This window comes from Grampus griseus, assembly GCF_964374135.1.
Source record: "Grampus griseus genome assembly, chromosome: 6".
Classification (NCBI taxonomy): Eukaryota; Metazoa; Chordata; class Mammalia; order Artiodactyla; family Delphinidae; genus Grampus; species Grampus griseus.
In genome coordinates this window covers 32882628-32898857 of record NC_139000.1, presented here as the reverse complement: position 1 = coordinate 32898857, position 16230 = coordinate 32882628, and the positions used below count along the sequence as shown (strand labels likewise).

The 16230-nt window shown below is 44.1% G+C and overlaps 1 protein-coding gene across 1 annotated transcript in view; it reads left to right on the top strand.

Annotated features, from left to right (window-relative positions):
* Positions 1–10442, top strand: part of GALNT12 (polypeptide N-acetylgalactosaminyltransferase 12) — a gene marked incomplete at its 5' end in the record, with an annotated part of 38888 nt that extends 28446 nt beyond the window's left edge. Inside the window, 4 exons of the mRNA XM_082656979.1 lie at positions 228–359; positions 2275–2388; positions 7613–7759; positions 9986–10442. Coding sequence (XP_082513105.1) covers positions 228–359; positions 2275–2388; positions 7613–7759; positions 9986–10126 — 534 coding nt within the window. The 3' untranslated portion in view covers positions 10127–10442. The remainder of the gene's footprint in view (positions 1–227; positions 360–2274; positions 2389–7612; positions 7760–9985) is intronic.
* Between the last annotated feature and the right edge of the window lie 5788 nt (positions 10443–16230).

The following is a 16230-nucleotide window of genomic DNA, read 5'->3' as shown; positions in this document are numbered from 1 at the left end:
GGCCACACCTCCCTGCAGTGAGAGCACCTGGGGATGTCATTGTTTGTGCAGCAGTCTCTCCTACTAAGATGCTGCAACTACGTCTGAGGCCATTCCTTATCCTCCGTGCACCGTGCAGGCTACGCACACAATAGGTGCTCAATAAAAGCTTACTGAGTGAGTGAGAGAGGGGCTTTGATAGGAAGCGCCGTGGCCTGCAGGGGCTCACTGTTTTGTCATTTTCTCAGGAACCCTTTGGGGATGTGACAGAGAGGAGGCAGCTCCGTGCAAGGCTCCAGTGTAAGGACTTCAAGTGGTTCTTGAGTACCGTGTATCCAGAACTGCACGTGCCTGAGGACAGGCCTGGCTTCTTCGGGATGGTGAGCGAGGTGGACCCATGCTGGGCAGGGTGCTCCTGGCCTCCAGGTCTGATTGACGAACTCTGTGAAAGAAAGACCCCTTCATGGCGACAGCTGGCCTCTCCCACACCCCTCCCCCCTTTTCATCCACTGTCCTTCCTTCTCCCCTTGAGTCTCTGGGCCTCAGGTCCAGAATGTCAGCACAGGAAGCATCTCAGAATTGGTGAGTACAGCCTCCTATTTTACAGATGGAAACTGAGGCTTGGAAACTTGGTGTTCCCAAGTCCTATTTTTTTATACTAACTCCTATCACATGACTTCAAGTCTCAGTAACTGGACCAGTTACTAATTCCCAACTCAGGGATCCACAAAAGCAGTAGTAGGGAAGGAGAGTCACTTGTGTTATTTCAAAAAACCTAAAAGAAATGTTGTTGGGATGAGGTCAACTAAAATGTCCAGCACCTTTGGCTTTTGCTTGAAACTCCACCAACTTAGGGAGGCCTCTTCTGCTGTGTTGTGTTCATCAGAAGAGCTGTGTTCCATTCTGGAAGTCTTGATAAATACAAAGGGTATTGGTGTGTTCATTTCAGTTAGCATTACGAAAATGTTCAAACATACAGAAATGCAGAGAGAGTGTGTAATGAGCCCTGTCCCTGAGATTCTACAATTACCAAGATTTTGCCTCTCTTGCTTTCCCTCTTCTCTGCTCCACCCTCCCACTGACAGTGTAATACTGAATGAGGTTTAAGATTTCTTGCAGCTCTATTTATTTATAAAATAGATTTCACTAAGGAAGTGTAGTCAAACATACTATGCTCTAAAGTCATTCAAAACATTCTCTATGTCTATCACCAAGTTGATATAGTTAGCTTAATCAATCTGTTTTAATCTTTAGGGGTTTCTCCTTTTTTTTCTTCTTTTTTAGTTTTTCTTGTAGTTTCTTTGGAAGACCACATCTTTTGAACGTAGGGAGATGATTTGAGGTTGAGGTTCTTTGGTGGTCAAGAGTGGGGACAACTTGGCTTAATGACGTTTGAGTTCTTCTAGCTATAAGATGCTCTGATTATTCACATCTCCTGTTCCCAGATTCCTTCACAAGCAAAGGGACATCAAGAACATGCTGTTCTGTGTTTTATGAGCTAGTGGATTGTGGATTCTTCTTTCTATATGGCTGAGTCTTATCCTCAGGACCAGGCTAGTCAAAGGTGGACAAGGGCCGGGGCAAGAGTGGGGTTCAGAAGGAGGTTCTTTAAACTCTCCAGAAAGGGATTTGCAAGATGTTTGAGTCTTTCTCTGGAGGCTCCTGGAAGGGAGGAGGAGCATGGAACCTCCCACGGTTTTTTGCTCTTAGAATGATTAAAGGGATTTAGATCCAAAAGTACCTTAGAGATGACATTAGATTAGGCAATATTGAGTGATGGAGAGAGTACTGGACTTGGAGTCTGAGGTCCTGGATTCAAGACTCAGGTATCTCCGCTTACCTGTTGTGTGACTTTGTGTGTGAATCATTGGCTCTGTATTATGCTGTTCCTGTAATCTACAATGATGGACTTCTGATCTGTGGAATGTCGGGTCTCTCAATTGGGGTATCCTTCGCAGATGTGCGATAGCAGGAGCTCCTTGGTACGTACGCAAGGTGACAATCCAGCTGTGTTTGGCCTAGTGCAGCAGTAAGGCTGCGCTAATGAGACATGAAGTGGTATGAGCTCTCAGGCCATAAAGGGTTCATCTCTCTGCTCCTCAGGTTTATCGTTTTAAAATGGAGCTTATGATTCCTGTCTGTGGTATAGGATGGGAAAACACTTTTAAAACTAGAAATGGCAGGGGCTCTTAGCAATGAGTCCAGTTCTTGAGGCAGCCACTCCTCTTACTCCATTTACCCGCCCACACAGCCTTAGGTGGAATCTGGACTAAAATGCCTTTATGTTTTGTTTAGCTCCAGAACAAAGGACTAAAAGATTACTGCTTTGACTATAACCCTCCCAATGAACACGAGATCACAGGACATCAGGTCATTCTGTACCACTGTCATGGGATGGGTCAGAACCAGGTAGGTGCTGCTTCTTTAATAGATTGACATTCTCAAGCTCTGGGACAATGGACAATGGGACGCTCAGTGCTCAAGGGATCATTGGTGTGGGCCTTTAAAGAGGGAGATGAGGGGAAATCTGTGTGTTTTTAAAGCATTAAATATGTGACTTTTTTATTATAAAGGTAATATATACTCATCACAGAACATTTGGGAAATATAAAAAGTAGAAGCAAGTAGTAAATGACAGGACCCAGAGCGACCACCATTATAATTAAGATATATTTACTTCCCGTGTCTTTTTTTTTTTTTAATTTATTTATTTATTTTTGGCTGCGCTGGGTCTTCGTTGCTGTGTGCGGGCTTTCTCTAGTTGTGGTGAGTGGGAGCTACTCTTCGTTGTGGTGTGTGGGCTTCTCATTGCGGTGGCTTCTCTTGTTCAGAGCATGGGCTCTAGGTGCACGGGCTCAGTAGTTGTGGCACGCGGGCTCAGTAGTTGTGGCTCATGGGCTTAGTTGCTCCACGGCATGTGGGATCTTCCTGGACCAGGGCTCAAACCCATGTCCCCTGCATTGGCAGGTGGATTCTTAACCTCTGTAACACCAGGGAAGTCCCCCGATGTCTTTTAATGCATGAGCTTGGTATTATGTATTTTAAATAGTTGTTATAATGTCTACATGTTTTATAGTCTCTTATTTCCATTACTTAATCATACTTTACTTGTATTGTTAGACACCCTTTGAGAATATCATTCCTAACGGCCCCTTGATATTCCTTTGTGTGGCTATATTAATTACTGTTGAGGTAACTGATTCCCTTTCTCTCTGTTTTTGTGACTATAAATAACCCTGCCACTGACATCTTTGGTCAGAAAAAAAAAAAAGAGGGAAAAAACACCAACAGATCTGCATTTCAGATGACTTACTCAATTAATACTTTTTTTCTTTACATCTTTATTGGAGTATAATTTCTTTACAATGGTGTGTTAGTTTCTGCTTTACAACAAAGTGAATCAGCTATACATATACATATATCCCCATATCTCCTCCCCCTTGCGTCTCCCTCCCACCCTCCCTATCCCACCCCTCTAGGTGGTCACAAAGCACCGAGCTGATCTCCCTGTGTTATGTGGCTGCTTCCCACTAGCTATCTATCTTACGTTTGGTAGTGTATATATGTCCATGCCACTCTCTCACTTCGTCCCAGCTTACCCTTCCCCCTCCCCATGTCCTCAAGTCCATTCTCTACGTCTGTGTCTTTATCCCTGTCCTGCCCCTAGGTTCTTCAGAACCATATTTTTTTTCATATATATGTGTTAGCATACAGTATTTGTTTCTTGTATTTTCTCCATTCTGTTTCCACAATTTTGGGTCATCTTTACTATCATTACCCTGAATTATTTTTCAGGTAGAAAAACTTTCTTCTTGAAAGTTTTTTCAGGAAAGTAGACTGCCTGTTGCCTCTTCATTTGTTACGTCTGGTGGGTGCTTACCTTGCTCCTTCATCTGCTGTGTGTTTCTCTGTCTTCTCATTTTGCTTATCTTACTGTGTTTGGGGTCTCCTTTTCACAGGCTGCAGGTCCGTAGTTCCCATTGTTTTTGGTGTCTGCCCCCAGTGGCTAAGGTTGGTTCAGTGGGTTGCGTAGGCTTCCTGGTGGAGGGGACTGGTGCCTGTGTTCTGGAGGATGAGGCTGGATCTTGTCTTTCTGGTGGGCAGGACCACATCCGGTGGTATGTTTTGGGGTGTCTGTGACCTTATTATGATTTTAGGCAGCCTCTCTGCTAATGGGTGGGGTTGTGTTCCTGTCTTGCTAGTTGTTTGGCATGGGGTGTCCAACACTGTAGCTTGCTGGTCGTTGAGTGGAGCTGGGTCTTAGCATTGAGATGGAGATCTCTGGGAGAGCTTTCGCCATTTGATATTACGTGGAGCTGGGAGGTCTCTTGTGGACCAGTGTCCTGAACTCGGCTCTCCCACCTCAGAGGCACAGGCCTGACACCTGGCCAGAGCACCAAGACCCTGTCAGCCACATGGCTCAGAAGAAAAGGGAGAAAAAAAGAAAGAAAGAAAAAAATAAGATAAAATAAAAAGTTATTAAAATAAAAATAATAAAAATTATTAAAAATAAAAAATTAAAGAGTAATTTAAAAAAAGAAAGAAAGAAGAGAGCAACCAAACCAAAAAACAAATCCACCAATGATAACAAGTGCTAAAAACTCTACAGAAAACCCCCAAGAAACAGGGCTTCCCTGGTGGCGCAGTGGTTGAGAGTCTGCCTGCCGATGCAGGGTACACGGATTCGTGCCCCGGTCTGGGAAGATCCCACATGCCGCGGAGCGGCTGGGTCCGTGAGCCATGGCCACTGAGCCTGCGCATCCGGAGCCTGTGCTCCGCAACAGGAGAGGCCACAGCAATGAGAGGCCCGCGTACCACAAAAACAAAACAAAACAAAACAAAAACCAAGAAACAAAAAACGGACAGACAGAACCTTAGGACAAATGGTAAAAGCAAAGCTCTATAGACAAAATCACACAAAGAAGCATACACATATACACTCACAAAAAGAAAAAGGAAAAATATATATATGTATATTAAAAAAAAGGAAGAGAGCAACCAAATCAATAAACAAATCTACCAATGATAATAAACTCTAAATACTAAACTAAGATAAACATAAAACCAGAAACAAATTAGATGCAGAAAGCAAACCCCAAGTCTCCAGTTGCTCCCAAAGTCCACCCCCTTTTGGGATGATTCATTGTATATTCAGGTATTCCAGAGATGCAGGGTACATCAAGTTGGTTGTGGAGATTTAATCCGCTGCTCCTGAGGCTGCTGGGAGGAATTTCCCTTTCTCTTCTTTGTTCGCACAGCTCCCGGGTTCAGCACAGCTCCCGGGTTCAGCTTTGGATGTGGCCCTGCCTCTGTGTGTAGGTTGCCTGAGGGCATCTGTTCTTCCTCAGACAGGACGGGGTTAAAGGAGCAGCTGATTCAGGGACTCTGGCTCACCTAGGCCAGGGGGAGGGAGGGGTACGGATGCGGGGGAGCGTGAGGCGGCAGAGGCCGGTGTGACGTTGCAGCAGCCTGAGGCCCGCTGTGCGTTCTCCTGGGGAAGTTGTCCCTGGATCACGGGACCCTGGCAGTGGCGGGCTGCACAGGCTCCCGGGAGGGGAGGTGTGGATAGTGACCTGTGTTTGCACACAGGCTTCTTGGTGGCGGCAGCAGCAGCCTTAGCGTCTCATGCCCGTCTCTGGGGTCCGCACCGATAGCCGTGGCTCGCGCCCGTCTCTGGAGCTCCTTTAAGCAGCGCTCTTAATCCCCTCTCCTCTTGCACCAGGAAACAAAGAGGCAAGAAAAAGTCTCCTGCCTCTTAGGCAGCTTCAGACCTTTCCCTGCACTCCCTCCCGGCTAGCCGTGGTGCACTAACCCCCTGCAGGCTGTGTTCATGCCGCCAACCCCAGTCCTCTCCCTGCGCTCCGACCGAATCCCGAGCCTCAGCTCCCAGCCCCGCCCGCCCCGGCGGGTGAGCACACAAGCCTCTCGTGCTGGTGAGTGCTGGTCGGCACCGATCCTCTGTGCGGCAATCTCTCCGCTTTGCCCTCCGCGCACCTGTGGCTGCGCTCTCCTCAGCGGCTCTGAAGCTTCTCCCTCACCCCACCCCTGTCTCCACCAGTAAAGGGTCTTCCTAGTGCATGGAAACTTCTCCTCCTTCACAGCTCCCTCCCAGAAGTGCAGGTCCCGTCCCTATTCTTTTGTCTCTGTTTATTCTTTTTTTTTTTTTGCCCTACCCAGGTACGTGGGGAGCTTCTTGCCTTTTGGGAGGTCTGAGGTCTTCTGCCAGCGTTCAGTAGGTGTTCTGTAGGAGTTGTTCCACGTGTAGATGTATTTCTGATGTATTTGTGGGGAGGAAGGCGATCTCCACGTCTTACTCTTCTGCTATCTTGAAGGTCTCTCCAGAATTAATTCTTAAATGAAATTATAGGATTTGATGTGTAGTGCCACATTGCAAAGCGGTTTTTAGGGCAGTTTCATCAGTCAGGGCCCAGGTAGATCGGTCTGGGTTAAGTGCTGAACTGCAAGCTGGGCAGGGGAGCAAGACCTGGAAGTTCTGAGGACCATAACAGGACCCTGCCCGGGAAGCAGGCAAGCCTTTCAGGGTGGGCCCAGGGGAGGATGCAGGAGAGAGCAAAGCATTGGTTCTGGACCTTCAAAGCCTTGCTGTCCTAAGTAAGGTGTCAGACACTGGAGACGAGGGATGGGCATTCAAGTTTTCCTCCAACCTGGAGTCACCCCGATTCCATTTGAATATTATGCACCATTATGGTCAACAGTAAGCTTTCATAATTCGGACCCCTACAGCCTTAAAATTTTCAGGTTCTTCAACCCCCTTTAGAATAGCACTCCTCAAAGGTGTCCCCACGTGGTACCATCAGCATCACTTGAGAGCTTAGAAATGCAGATTCTCAGATCCATCCCATCCCTCCCCAACCCACCTCTTGTCTTGACCAGCTTTCAGGGAGATTTGTTTGAGAAGCAGTGCTCCATATGCCTTAAGAACAGTCACCTGTGTCAGAATCTCCTGGAAGCAAGGGGATGGATCATGGTGGATGGGTGGCTGTGTGTCTTGTTAGAAGTGTAAAAGTGCAGCTTCCTAGGCCCCATCTCAGACAGAAGGAATCCTCATTCCCTCTTTGGGAGTGGGGCCTGGAATCAGCATTTTTCCTAGGCACACTAGGGTAGGAAAACCATTGCTCTGAAGAACAAGTCCTCCTGTTAGCAGTCCTGTTGCCTGCTTGTACACAGAACTTTTATAGTCTCCAAGGTATGGTTGCCTCCATTATATTTCAGGGGAAGGAGGAGGAAAGGAATGAAGAAAAGGAGAGGAAGTGGCTGGTCAAGGTCACAGAGAGCCCCTGACTGCTGGGACCGGTCCATCTTCTTTCCTGCCGTTCTGCAACAGCCTGGGGATAGGCACAGCGGGTGTGGGGTGACCCAGGAACCAGCCCCACCCTCACAATCTAGCAAACGAGAAGGATGAGAAAGGGCCCCTCCATTCATGCTTGCTAAGCACCCCTCCAGAGGTGCACGTGGTGCTCCGGGGACACAGGCTGGTGTTGGTGGGTGAGGGGAGAAGGCTGGATCCCAGCACCCACGCCCTGGTGACCCCAGGTTTTCATCCCTCTTTCTAAAGACTTCCCTCTTTGCACATCAGAGGGTAACTGGCACATGTTGGCCGCCCTGTTTCTAGTTTTTCGAGTACACGTCCCAGAATGAAATACGCTATAACACCCACCAGCCAGAAGGCTGCGTGGCGGTGGAGGCCGGAATGGATGTTCTCATCATGCATCTTTGCGAGGGAGCCACCCCAGAGGATCAGAAGTTCATCTTGCAGCAGGTAAGGGAGCTGTCTCATGCCTTCCTTGCTGTCACTCCTGGTCCCATGGGCTGCAGAGGGGAGTCTAGAAGTAAAGCAAGTCCCTAGCAAGTCTCAGGGATGTGAGACTACATACTCCTACAGGAGACCAGGAACTTCACAGTGACCCCAAGGGATCCCATGGCATCCAGCACTCATAGCACTTTCCTTCTTTCCTCACTGTCCACTCCCTTTCAGTCTTTCTGTCCTCCTTACACTTTAAGCTGTGACTGGCTGGAATGGGAAGAGGCGCTGTCGCCAATGTGTTCAGAGATCATGTGGGGTTCAAACGAGTGAAACAAATTGCCAAGTGTGAGGACATGAGGTTAGATCCAAGTAGAAGCCACTCCCGTTGTCTAAGTCTCATTTTTCCCAGCTCTAAAGTGGGGACAATAATCACAGCCTTGTCTACCTCTAGTGAAGAGTAGATGTATGGCCAGAAAGAGTCTTTGGAAGCTGTAAAGCTCTATAGACATTAATTGTTACTTGTATAATAACCAAGAAAACCTCTCTGATGGAGTTGGTTCTCTATCAGAAGAGCCATTGTTGATTTGGAACTGGGTGTTATTTCACGCCTGAAAGGCACTACTTCTACCATGTTTGCAGTAAGCCCGTGGTGGGACTCATACACCAGTCATCTCCAAAGACTCACTAAAAAAGCACTTGAGGGAATAAATCCAAAGAAAATAATTCAGAAGAAAGAATTAGTTCACTTTTATGTCAATGGAAAACTTTCATTCCCAGCCTGGCCCCAGGGATAGAAAGATTCATCTATACTACTTATAAATGGATTAATTCTAAGTATAATTAGAAGTTGGAATATGCTTTCCTGTAGAAAGTGTTATGATTAGCAACGAAATTTGCAGGTTTCCTGGAAAAACCAGGCACCATAGTGCTGTCTATGTGATATAAAAAATAATAGGGAAAAATATTTTTGTAAACCCCAAAAGTTTTGTCCTTCCCTTCTTTCTTCCAACTGGAAGCCATTGTAAGCCCTCAAAGAAGAGTAATGCAAGATAGAAATCATGGGGCTTCCCTGGTGGCGCAGTGGTTGAGAGTCTGCCTGCCGATGCGGGGGACACGGGTTCGTGCCCCGGTCCGGGAAGATCCCACATGCCGTGGAGTGGCTGGGCCCCTGAGCCATGGCCGCTGGGCCTGCCCATCCGGAGCCTGTGCTCCACAACGGGAGAGGTCACAGTGGTGAGAGGCCTGTGTACTGTAAAAAAAAAAAAAAAAAAAGAAATCATGAAATTGGTTTGAAATGTCGTTAAAATTTTACCTTAAAAATCTTTAATTTCAGTGACCATTTAAGCAAGTTTCTTTAGAAAGGTGGGAGGAGGGAAGTTTTAATTATTTACTTTCACATTATTCTAAAGGCAACTTATGAGCACCTTTAAGGGCTTTCCAGATTAATATTATAGAGATTCTTTTGCATCTAATTTTATTTCCAAGGGTTCTGTTTCCCTGGAACAGGTATGCCACTTGTTCTGCCCTTTTGCTTCTCAACCATGATGAAGTTCCTTGGGGCTGTACAGCTTACACCAGAGAGAGACAGAGGGAAAAAAATAAACTCCAGAACTTGGGGAGAGACTTGCCGAGTTAACTCAACAACAGTTGGGGAAAGAAGAAATGGGAGAGGCGGTAGAGAGGGTCATTGTCCTTCGGGGTTTGGGAATTGGCATTGTTTGCAGAACCAGCTTCCTCTCTGGTGACCTGTACCCTCACCCAGCCGGTCTGTGGCTGAGCTGGGACTAAAGCCAAGTTTCCAGATTCTCCACTTAAATACATAGGAGAAAGAGACTACCAGAGATGGAATTAGTTGACCTAAGAGAAGTGGAAGAGATTAATAAAGGATCTTTGGTCCTGGTTACCCTGAAGGAAAAGAACATCAGTAAGGGTGAGATATAGGGTCTGACCGATCCCAGAATGGCCAGCAGGTGGCACCATCGGCCCTGACGGTAGAGTCACGGACCCCATGAAGAGCTCCGGGGAGAGACAAGCATGACATACGTTTCTACACGCCTGGCCCTCTCTCTGCACAGACAGTCATGGGCTGCCTTCATACCTGCAGACACTCACTACTCAATAAATATCTCTGAAATAATAAAAATCACCCTGAGCACTTAACAACACATTTTAAGGAAAAGATACTTTCTGAGGAATTGCTTATAATTATCTTGAACACCCAATGTCTATTATCTTTTGTAGGATGGTTCTTTATTTCATGTACAGTCCAAGAAATGTGTTCAGGCTGAGAGGAAGGAATTGAGCGACGGTTTTGTACCACTCTTACGAGACTGTACCAACTCAGATCATCAGAAATGGTTCTTCAAGGAACACATGGTATGAAGTGTCACTGTACTACGGAGCCCATCTAGAGGAGATGGGGGGAGCCCCTGGACTCCGTGTTTAACAGACTTAGCTAAGCACAGAGACAGACACACCAAACACTTGGCTGCTCTTCTTTTCATAAGGAAATCATTCTGTGATTTGTGAAAGTGATGTTGGCTTTAATAAAAATGTGAATAAGCTTTGTACTGATTTTGAAAACTTTAAAATTGTTCCCAAATACCCTGTTTTCAAAGGGTAGTCATAAAATGTTAACTCTAGGTATTCAGAGAATTAAAAGCTTTAACTATTTTTCTATCAAGATGTATATTCTACTGTCATGTCTTTTTATTCCCCTTAGCAAAAAAGTAAATATTTTATTTTGGTATTTGAAAGGATTCCCAGGTATGAAGATGTTTGCATGGAAATTAGACTCATGCAATGTACTTTGCATAAATTGATAATACCTCAAACATTGGGTTAAGATTTTTCTCATTGTAGATAGGTGGACACTGGAACATTATATTGATTCCTTCAGGTCATTGAGATAATCTAGATTTATTTAATGAAGAATGCTATGTGGTTATGTGTTGCTGTCATAGTCAAAACTTTATGTTAGTCGAAGAGGACTCACCAAAGTTGAAACTTCAAGGGAACAATTTGATGTACTGGGCTAATATAAACTTCAACTGCACAGAGTAGACTTCTGACAATGCCTAGCTGTGGGATGGCTGGCTACTTTTAGTAATTACCACAATGACTTTAAAACATGTTTATATCATTTTTAATTTTTATCACACATTAGTGTCAGGGAGAAATGTAATGCTGTATGTGAAATTCAGTTTTCAAATTTGTACATTAATAATATTTGGTCATTTCAATCCATGTTAGATTTTGTGCCACAGCAGCTGCTGCAGTTTCTCTTCATAATTCTGATTTGTGAAGGATCCCAGATCTACTTCTGAGATCTTGTCAACTTGATGAAGTCAATATGAGTGATTTTTTTAAAAAAAGCAAGAACATTGCCAATCTTTGTTTTTGCAGTCAGTCAGATGTGAGAGATGACACACATGTCTTCAATTGATTAAAAAGCATCAAATTTTGTCTCAGGCTCTTTTTTACACATTCCCCTTTGAGGGATGCAGTTTAACAATTAGCCAGGAACAAATCCAGTTCACCTGGCTTGGATCAATCTGATGCATCTTAACCACTCTGAACTTCAGTTTCTTCATCTGTGCAATGAGAATAATGAAACCAAGCTTGTGGGGCACTTGTTAGGATTAAATAACAAAGAACAGGTGAGGGCTTAGCTTAGTCCCTGGCATACAGTATGGGTTCATTAAATTTCTGTTTTCAAAAATGCACTTTATAAAATGTGAAGCACAGTAAACATCAGTAGGTGTTTATTCAAAAATAAATATTAAATAATTTAGCTATTTTATCTTTACAGGATTAAATAGCTCCTCAGCAGGCAGGAATACGATATGAACTCCTTCCAGCACAGCTCAGTTCTCCTGTAAATGTAATATGCTGTGAGGCCAAAGCTTCCCTCCTCCATTGTGGTAACTTATAAAGCAGGTGAGATGCCCCCTCGGCCTGTAATGGAGGTAAGAAGTCCTGCCCTGCCCCCTCCTCCCGCCCTTCCTGCAGTGTCAGTCTGAGCTCCATTGAAGGGATGTCAGCCCCTCCCAGGGTATAGGAAGGCAGTTCAGGCAGACGGAAAATTAATGCTGATCAAATTCATAATGAGTGCTGGGAGTCTACACAAGCATTTTTGGGTGTGTTCACTGGACACTGCCGGTAATTAGCTTTGCTTGAGAAGTCATCCCTCTTACTCTCGCCAGCAGTTTCTACGGGGTAATTTTTAGGATGGAAGAACTAATAAAAATATTCAGGGTGTCCAGGAAGATATTTTCAGACTGTAAGGCAATTTACAATATTTTGAGGAATCTTCCCTTCACTAATGGATGAGGAATCTCAGCCTGGGTAGGTCTCCACCTGCCCCACTGGAAGGTATGGATTGGCCTCCAGTCCTGTTGTGTGGAGTCAGGATCTTGGGGGCCAGCCCCAGCTGGGGTAGGTTGCTTCACCTGCTAGCACTCATTTCCTCATCTGCATGATATGGATAAGAATGTCTTCTGTTAAATTCTCAGATATATTTTTTAGTTACTTTTTTAGCAGTTGCCCTAAGGGATTATATTATGCTTCCTGGATTTATTACAATCTTCTTCATTCTTAGTATTGAGTTAATTTGAGTAAAATTTAGCAAATTTGTATCAGTATAGCTCCTGTCTCCTCCCCTGTGCTATTATGGACATATATGTTATATCTATATGTTATAAACTCAGTAACAGAGTGGTTTAGGTCTTGCTTTAAATAGTAAGAGAAAAAGAAAAAATATGCACACATAATATACACACAGTCTCTTATATTTACCCATCTATGTACCATTTTCCATGCTCTTCATTACTTCCTGTGAATCTGAGTAACCCTCTGGTGTAATTTTCTTTCAGTATAAGGCCTTTCTTTGGTATTTCATCTAGGATAGATATGTTAGCAATAAATTCTCTCAGTTTTTGTTTATTTGGGAATGATTTTATTATGCTTTCAGTTTTTGGAAAGATAGTTTAGCTGGATATAGAATGCTAGTTGACAAGGATTTTTTTCTTTCAGCACAGTGAATTTGGGATTACACTACCATAGTGTCACCATTGTTTTGATTGAGAGGTCATCCATTAATCATTTTGTTACCTGTATGGGTTGAATCATTTTTCTGTTGCTGCCTTTAAGATGTTCTCTTTGTCTTTCAGGAGTTTAAGATATGTGTAAATGTGGTTTGTATTTATTGTACTTGGAGTTTGTTGAGCTTGGAATGTAATTTAATGTTTTAAAAATCAATTTGGGAAGGTTTTAGCCATTATTTCTTCAAATATTTTTTCTGCCCCTTTCTCTGTTCTTCAAATTGGATAATTTCTGATGATCTATCTTTAAATTCACTGATTTCTTCTGTCAAATCAAACTATTGAGCTATGTAGTCATTTTATTCCAGTAGTCATTTTTTGTAGTCATTTTTTTTCAACTCTGAATATCCATTTGGTTCTTTTCAGTAGTATCTGTTTCTCTGTTGAGATTTCCTATATATTGACTCATTGTTAGCATATTTCCTTTAGTTCTTTAATTATAGTTTTCTTTAATTATTTGAATATATTTTTAATAGCTGCTTTGAAGCCTTTGTAACTTAGCAGCTTAAAACGTTAAATATATTATCTTACAGTTCCTGTAGGTCAAAAGTTTGCACGTGGCTCTTTTTTTTTTTTTTTTTTTTTTGTCTGCGTTGGGTCTTCATTGCTGCGTGCGGGCTTTCTCTAGTTGTGGCGAGCAGGGGCTACTCTTCATTGCGGTGCGCAGGCTTCTCATTGTGGTGGCTTGTCTTGTTGCAGAGCATGGGCTCTAGGTGCTCGGGCTTCAGTAGTTGTGGCTCGTGGGCTCTAGAGCACAGGCTCAGTGGTCGTGGTACACAGGCTTAGTTGCTCCGCGGCATCTTCCCGAACTAGGGCTCAAACCCATGTCCCCTGCATTGGCAGGCAGATTCTTAACCACTGTGCTGTGCCACCAGGGAAGTCCCTTGCACATGGCTTGACTGGATTCTCTGCTCAGGGTCTCCCAAGGCTTCAGTCAAGGTGTCCACCACGGCTGTGATCTCATCTGTGATCTCACTGATTGTTGGCTGAATTCAATTTCTTGAGGCTGTAGAACTGAGGACCTCAGCTCTAAAAGGCCATTTTCCATTCCCTGCCATATGGCCTTCTACACAACATGACAGTTTTCTTCTTCAAGGCCAGTAGGAGAGTGTCTGTTGCTGATTCTTATCTCTTTTAAGTTCTCACTTGATCTAGTCAGGTTGACCCAGGATAATCTTCCTTCTGTTAACTCAGAAGTCAACCGATTAGGGACCTTAATTACATCCAGGTAATTCCCTCTCTGGAGTGATATGCCATCATATTCACAGATCCTGCACACACTCAAGGGGAGGGCATTATATTCAGCATGTGTACCAGGAGGCAGGAATCTTGGGGGGTCATCTTAGAGTTCTGCCTATCACTGTGCACCTTTGATCCCCAATAATTCACATCCCTTACACGCAAAATACATTCACTCCCTCCCAAGGTTCCCAAGAGTCTCATCTCATTACAGCATGAGTTCAAAGTCTAAATTTTCATCATCCAAATCTAAATCTCATCAGCTAAAAGTCCAAAATCTAAATCAGGTCCAGGTCCAGGTGCAGCTCATTTCAGTATATGCAGCTGCTAGGACACCATTGCTCTCCATCTGTTACACTGAAGAGGCCATTTATCCACCCCAATACTCCCAACATACAGTGGTAGGAAGGCATAGGATAATGTTTATAGATATTCTGGCTCAAACAGGGGGAAATGAAAGTCAAAAGGAGTCATGGGTCCATAATTGTTTTGAAATCAGGTAAACATTTGACTTTTCTTGATTCAATTTCAAGACCTGGGAATAATCATGAGGGGCTTTTGGCTCTTCCCTCTGGGCACGTGGTTCCACCTTCTTGTCATCCTTACTATTTTATGAAAAGTAACACACGTTTGCAGCTGAGTCGTTTTGTGAGCCTGCTTCCCACCAGTAGAATTTTGGTTGTCCAACCTCCTCTTTTCATTTTGTTCTCTCTCTCTGTCCCATTTTGTCCAAGCTGACAGGATTTCTTTTCTTTTTTTGTTGTTTTAATATTTATTTATTTATATATTTATTTGGCTGTGCAGGGTCTTAGTTGTGGCATGCGGGATCTAGTTCCCTGACCAGGGATCAAACCTGGACCCGCTGCATTGGGATCATGGAATCTTAGCCACTGGACCACCAGGGAAGTCCCCCCAGCTGGCAGGATTTCTGCTGAGATAATTCTCAAGAACTTTGTGGTCTTTCATGGATTCACTGCTTTTCACTCCATTAGACAGAAGCCACATCCACTAGATCTTTTCAAACAAATCCCTTTTCTCTCTTGGCCTCCTGTTGAGAAGGCTGAGTGATAATGACCTTCAGCTTCCTGGATGCCCCTGGTGTAGTCAAGAAGATCCATGACATGCACACACTCTTGATCTCTTAAAAGGTCCCTTTGTGTGACTGAACGTTCTGAGCTTTTGATCTCTCTGAGGTTTTAACAGAAGATTGTACAGTCACACACTCAGTCTTTTCTCTGTGCCACATTTTCAGTAGCCATTCTGATTTTTAGCCTCTTTTGCCATCTGGAGTGGCTGAAAATTTTCTAAATAATTCAGTCCTACTTAATTTTTGTATAACAGTTATATATATATAATGTTATGTATAACATTATACATATATAATCTCTCTCCTCTTTCACTTTACCATAAGCAGCAAGAAGAAACCAGGCAGCATCTTCAGCACGGCTTGGAAATCTCCTTAGCTATATAACTAGGTTCATCCCTTAAAAATTCTACATAACTGCTGGAGACGATTTTGCTAAGCTTTCTGCCACTATATAATAAGGATCTCCTTTTTCCACTTTCTAATAACATGTTCCTCACTTTCTTCTTAACCTTCACCAGCAGCATCCTCAACATTTATATTTCTGCTAACAGTCTGTTCAATTAAGGAAATTTAAGCTTTCTCTATTATGTGCTGCAGAATTCCTCCAGCTTCCTCCTACTGCCCAATTCTAAAGCTGCTCCTACATTTTAGGTATTTCTTAGAGTGTCATCTCACTCCCAGGTACCAAAATCTTTATTAGTTTTCTATTGCTGCGTAATAGATTGCCTCAGATATAGCGGCAAATATAGTGGTTCCTGTAAGTCATAAGTCTGGACATGGCTTAGCTGGGTTCTCTGCTCTGGATCTCACTGGCTGAAATCAAAGTGTTGGCCAGGGCAGCTATCTCATCTGGGACTTGGGCTCTTCCAAGCCCACTGTTTGTTGGCAGAATTCAGTTCCTTGAGGTTGTGGGGCTGCAAACCTCAGCCTCTAGAGGTCGCTTGCTGAGAGATTCTCCTGCTGGCTTTGAAGAAATCAGCTGCCATGTTGTGATGGGCCCTGTGGCTGGGACCTGAGGTGGCCTATGGGAGCTCAGAGTGGTCAAGTTCATGTTGAAT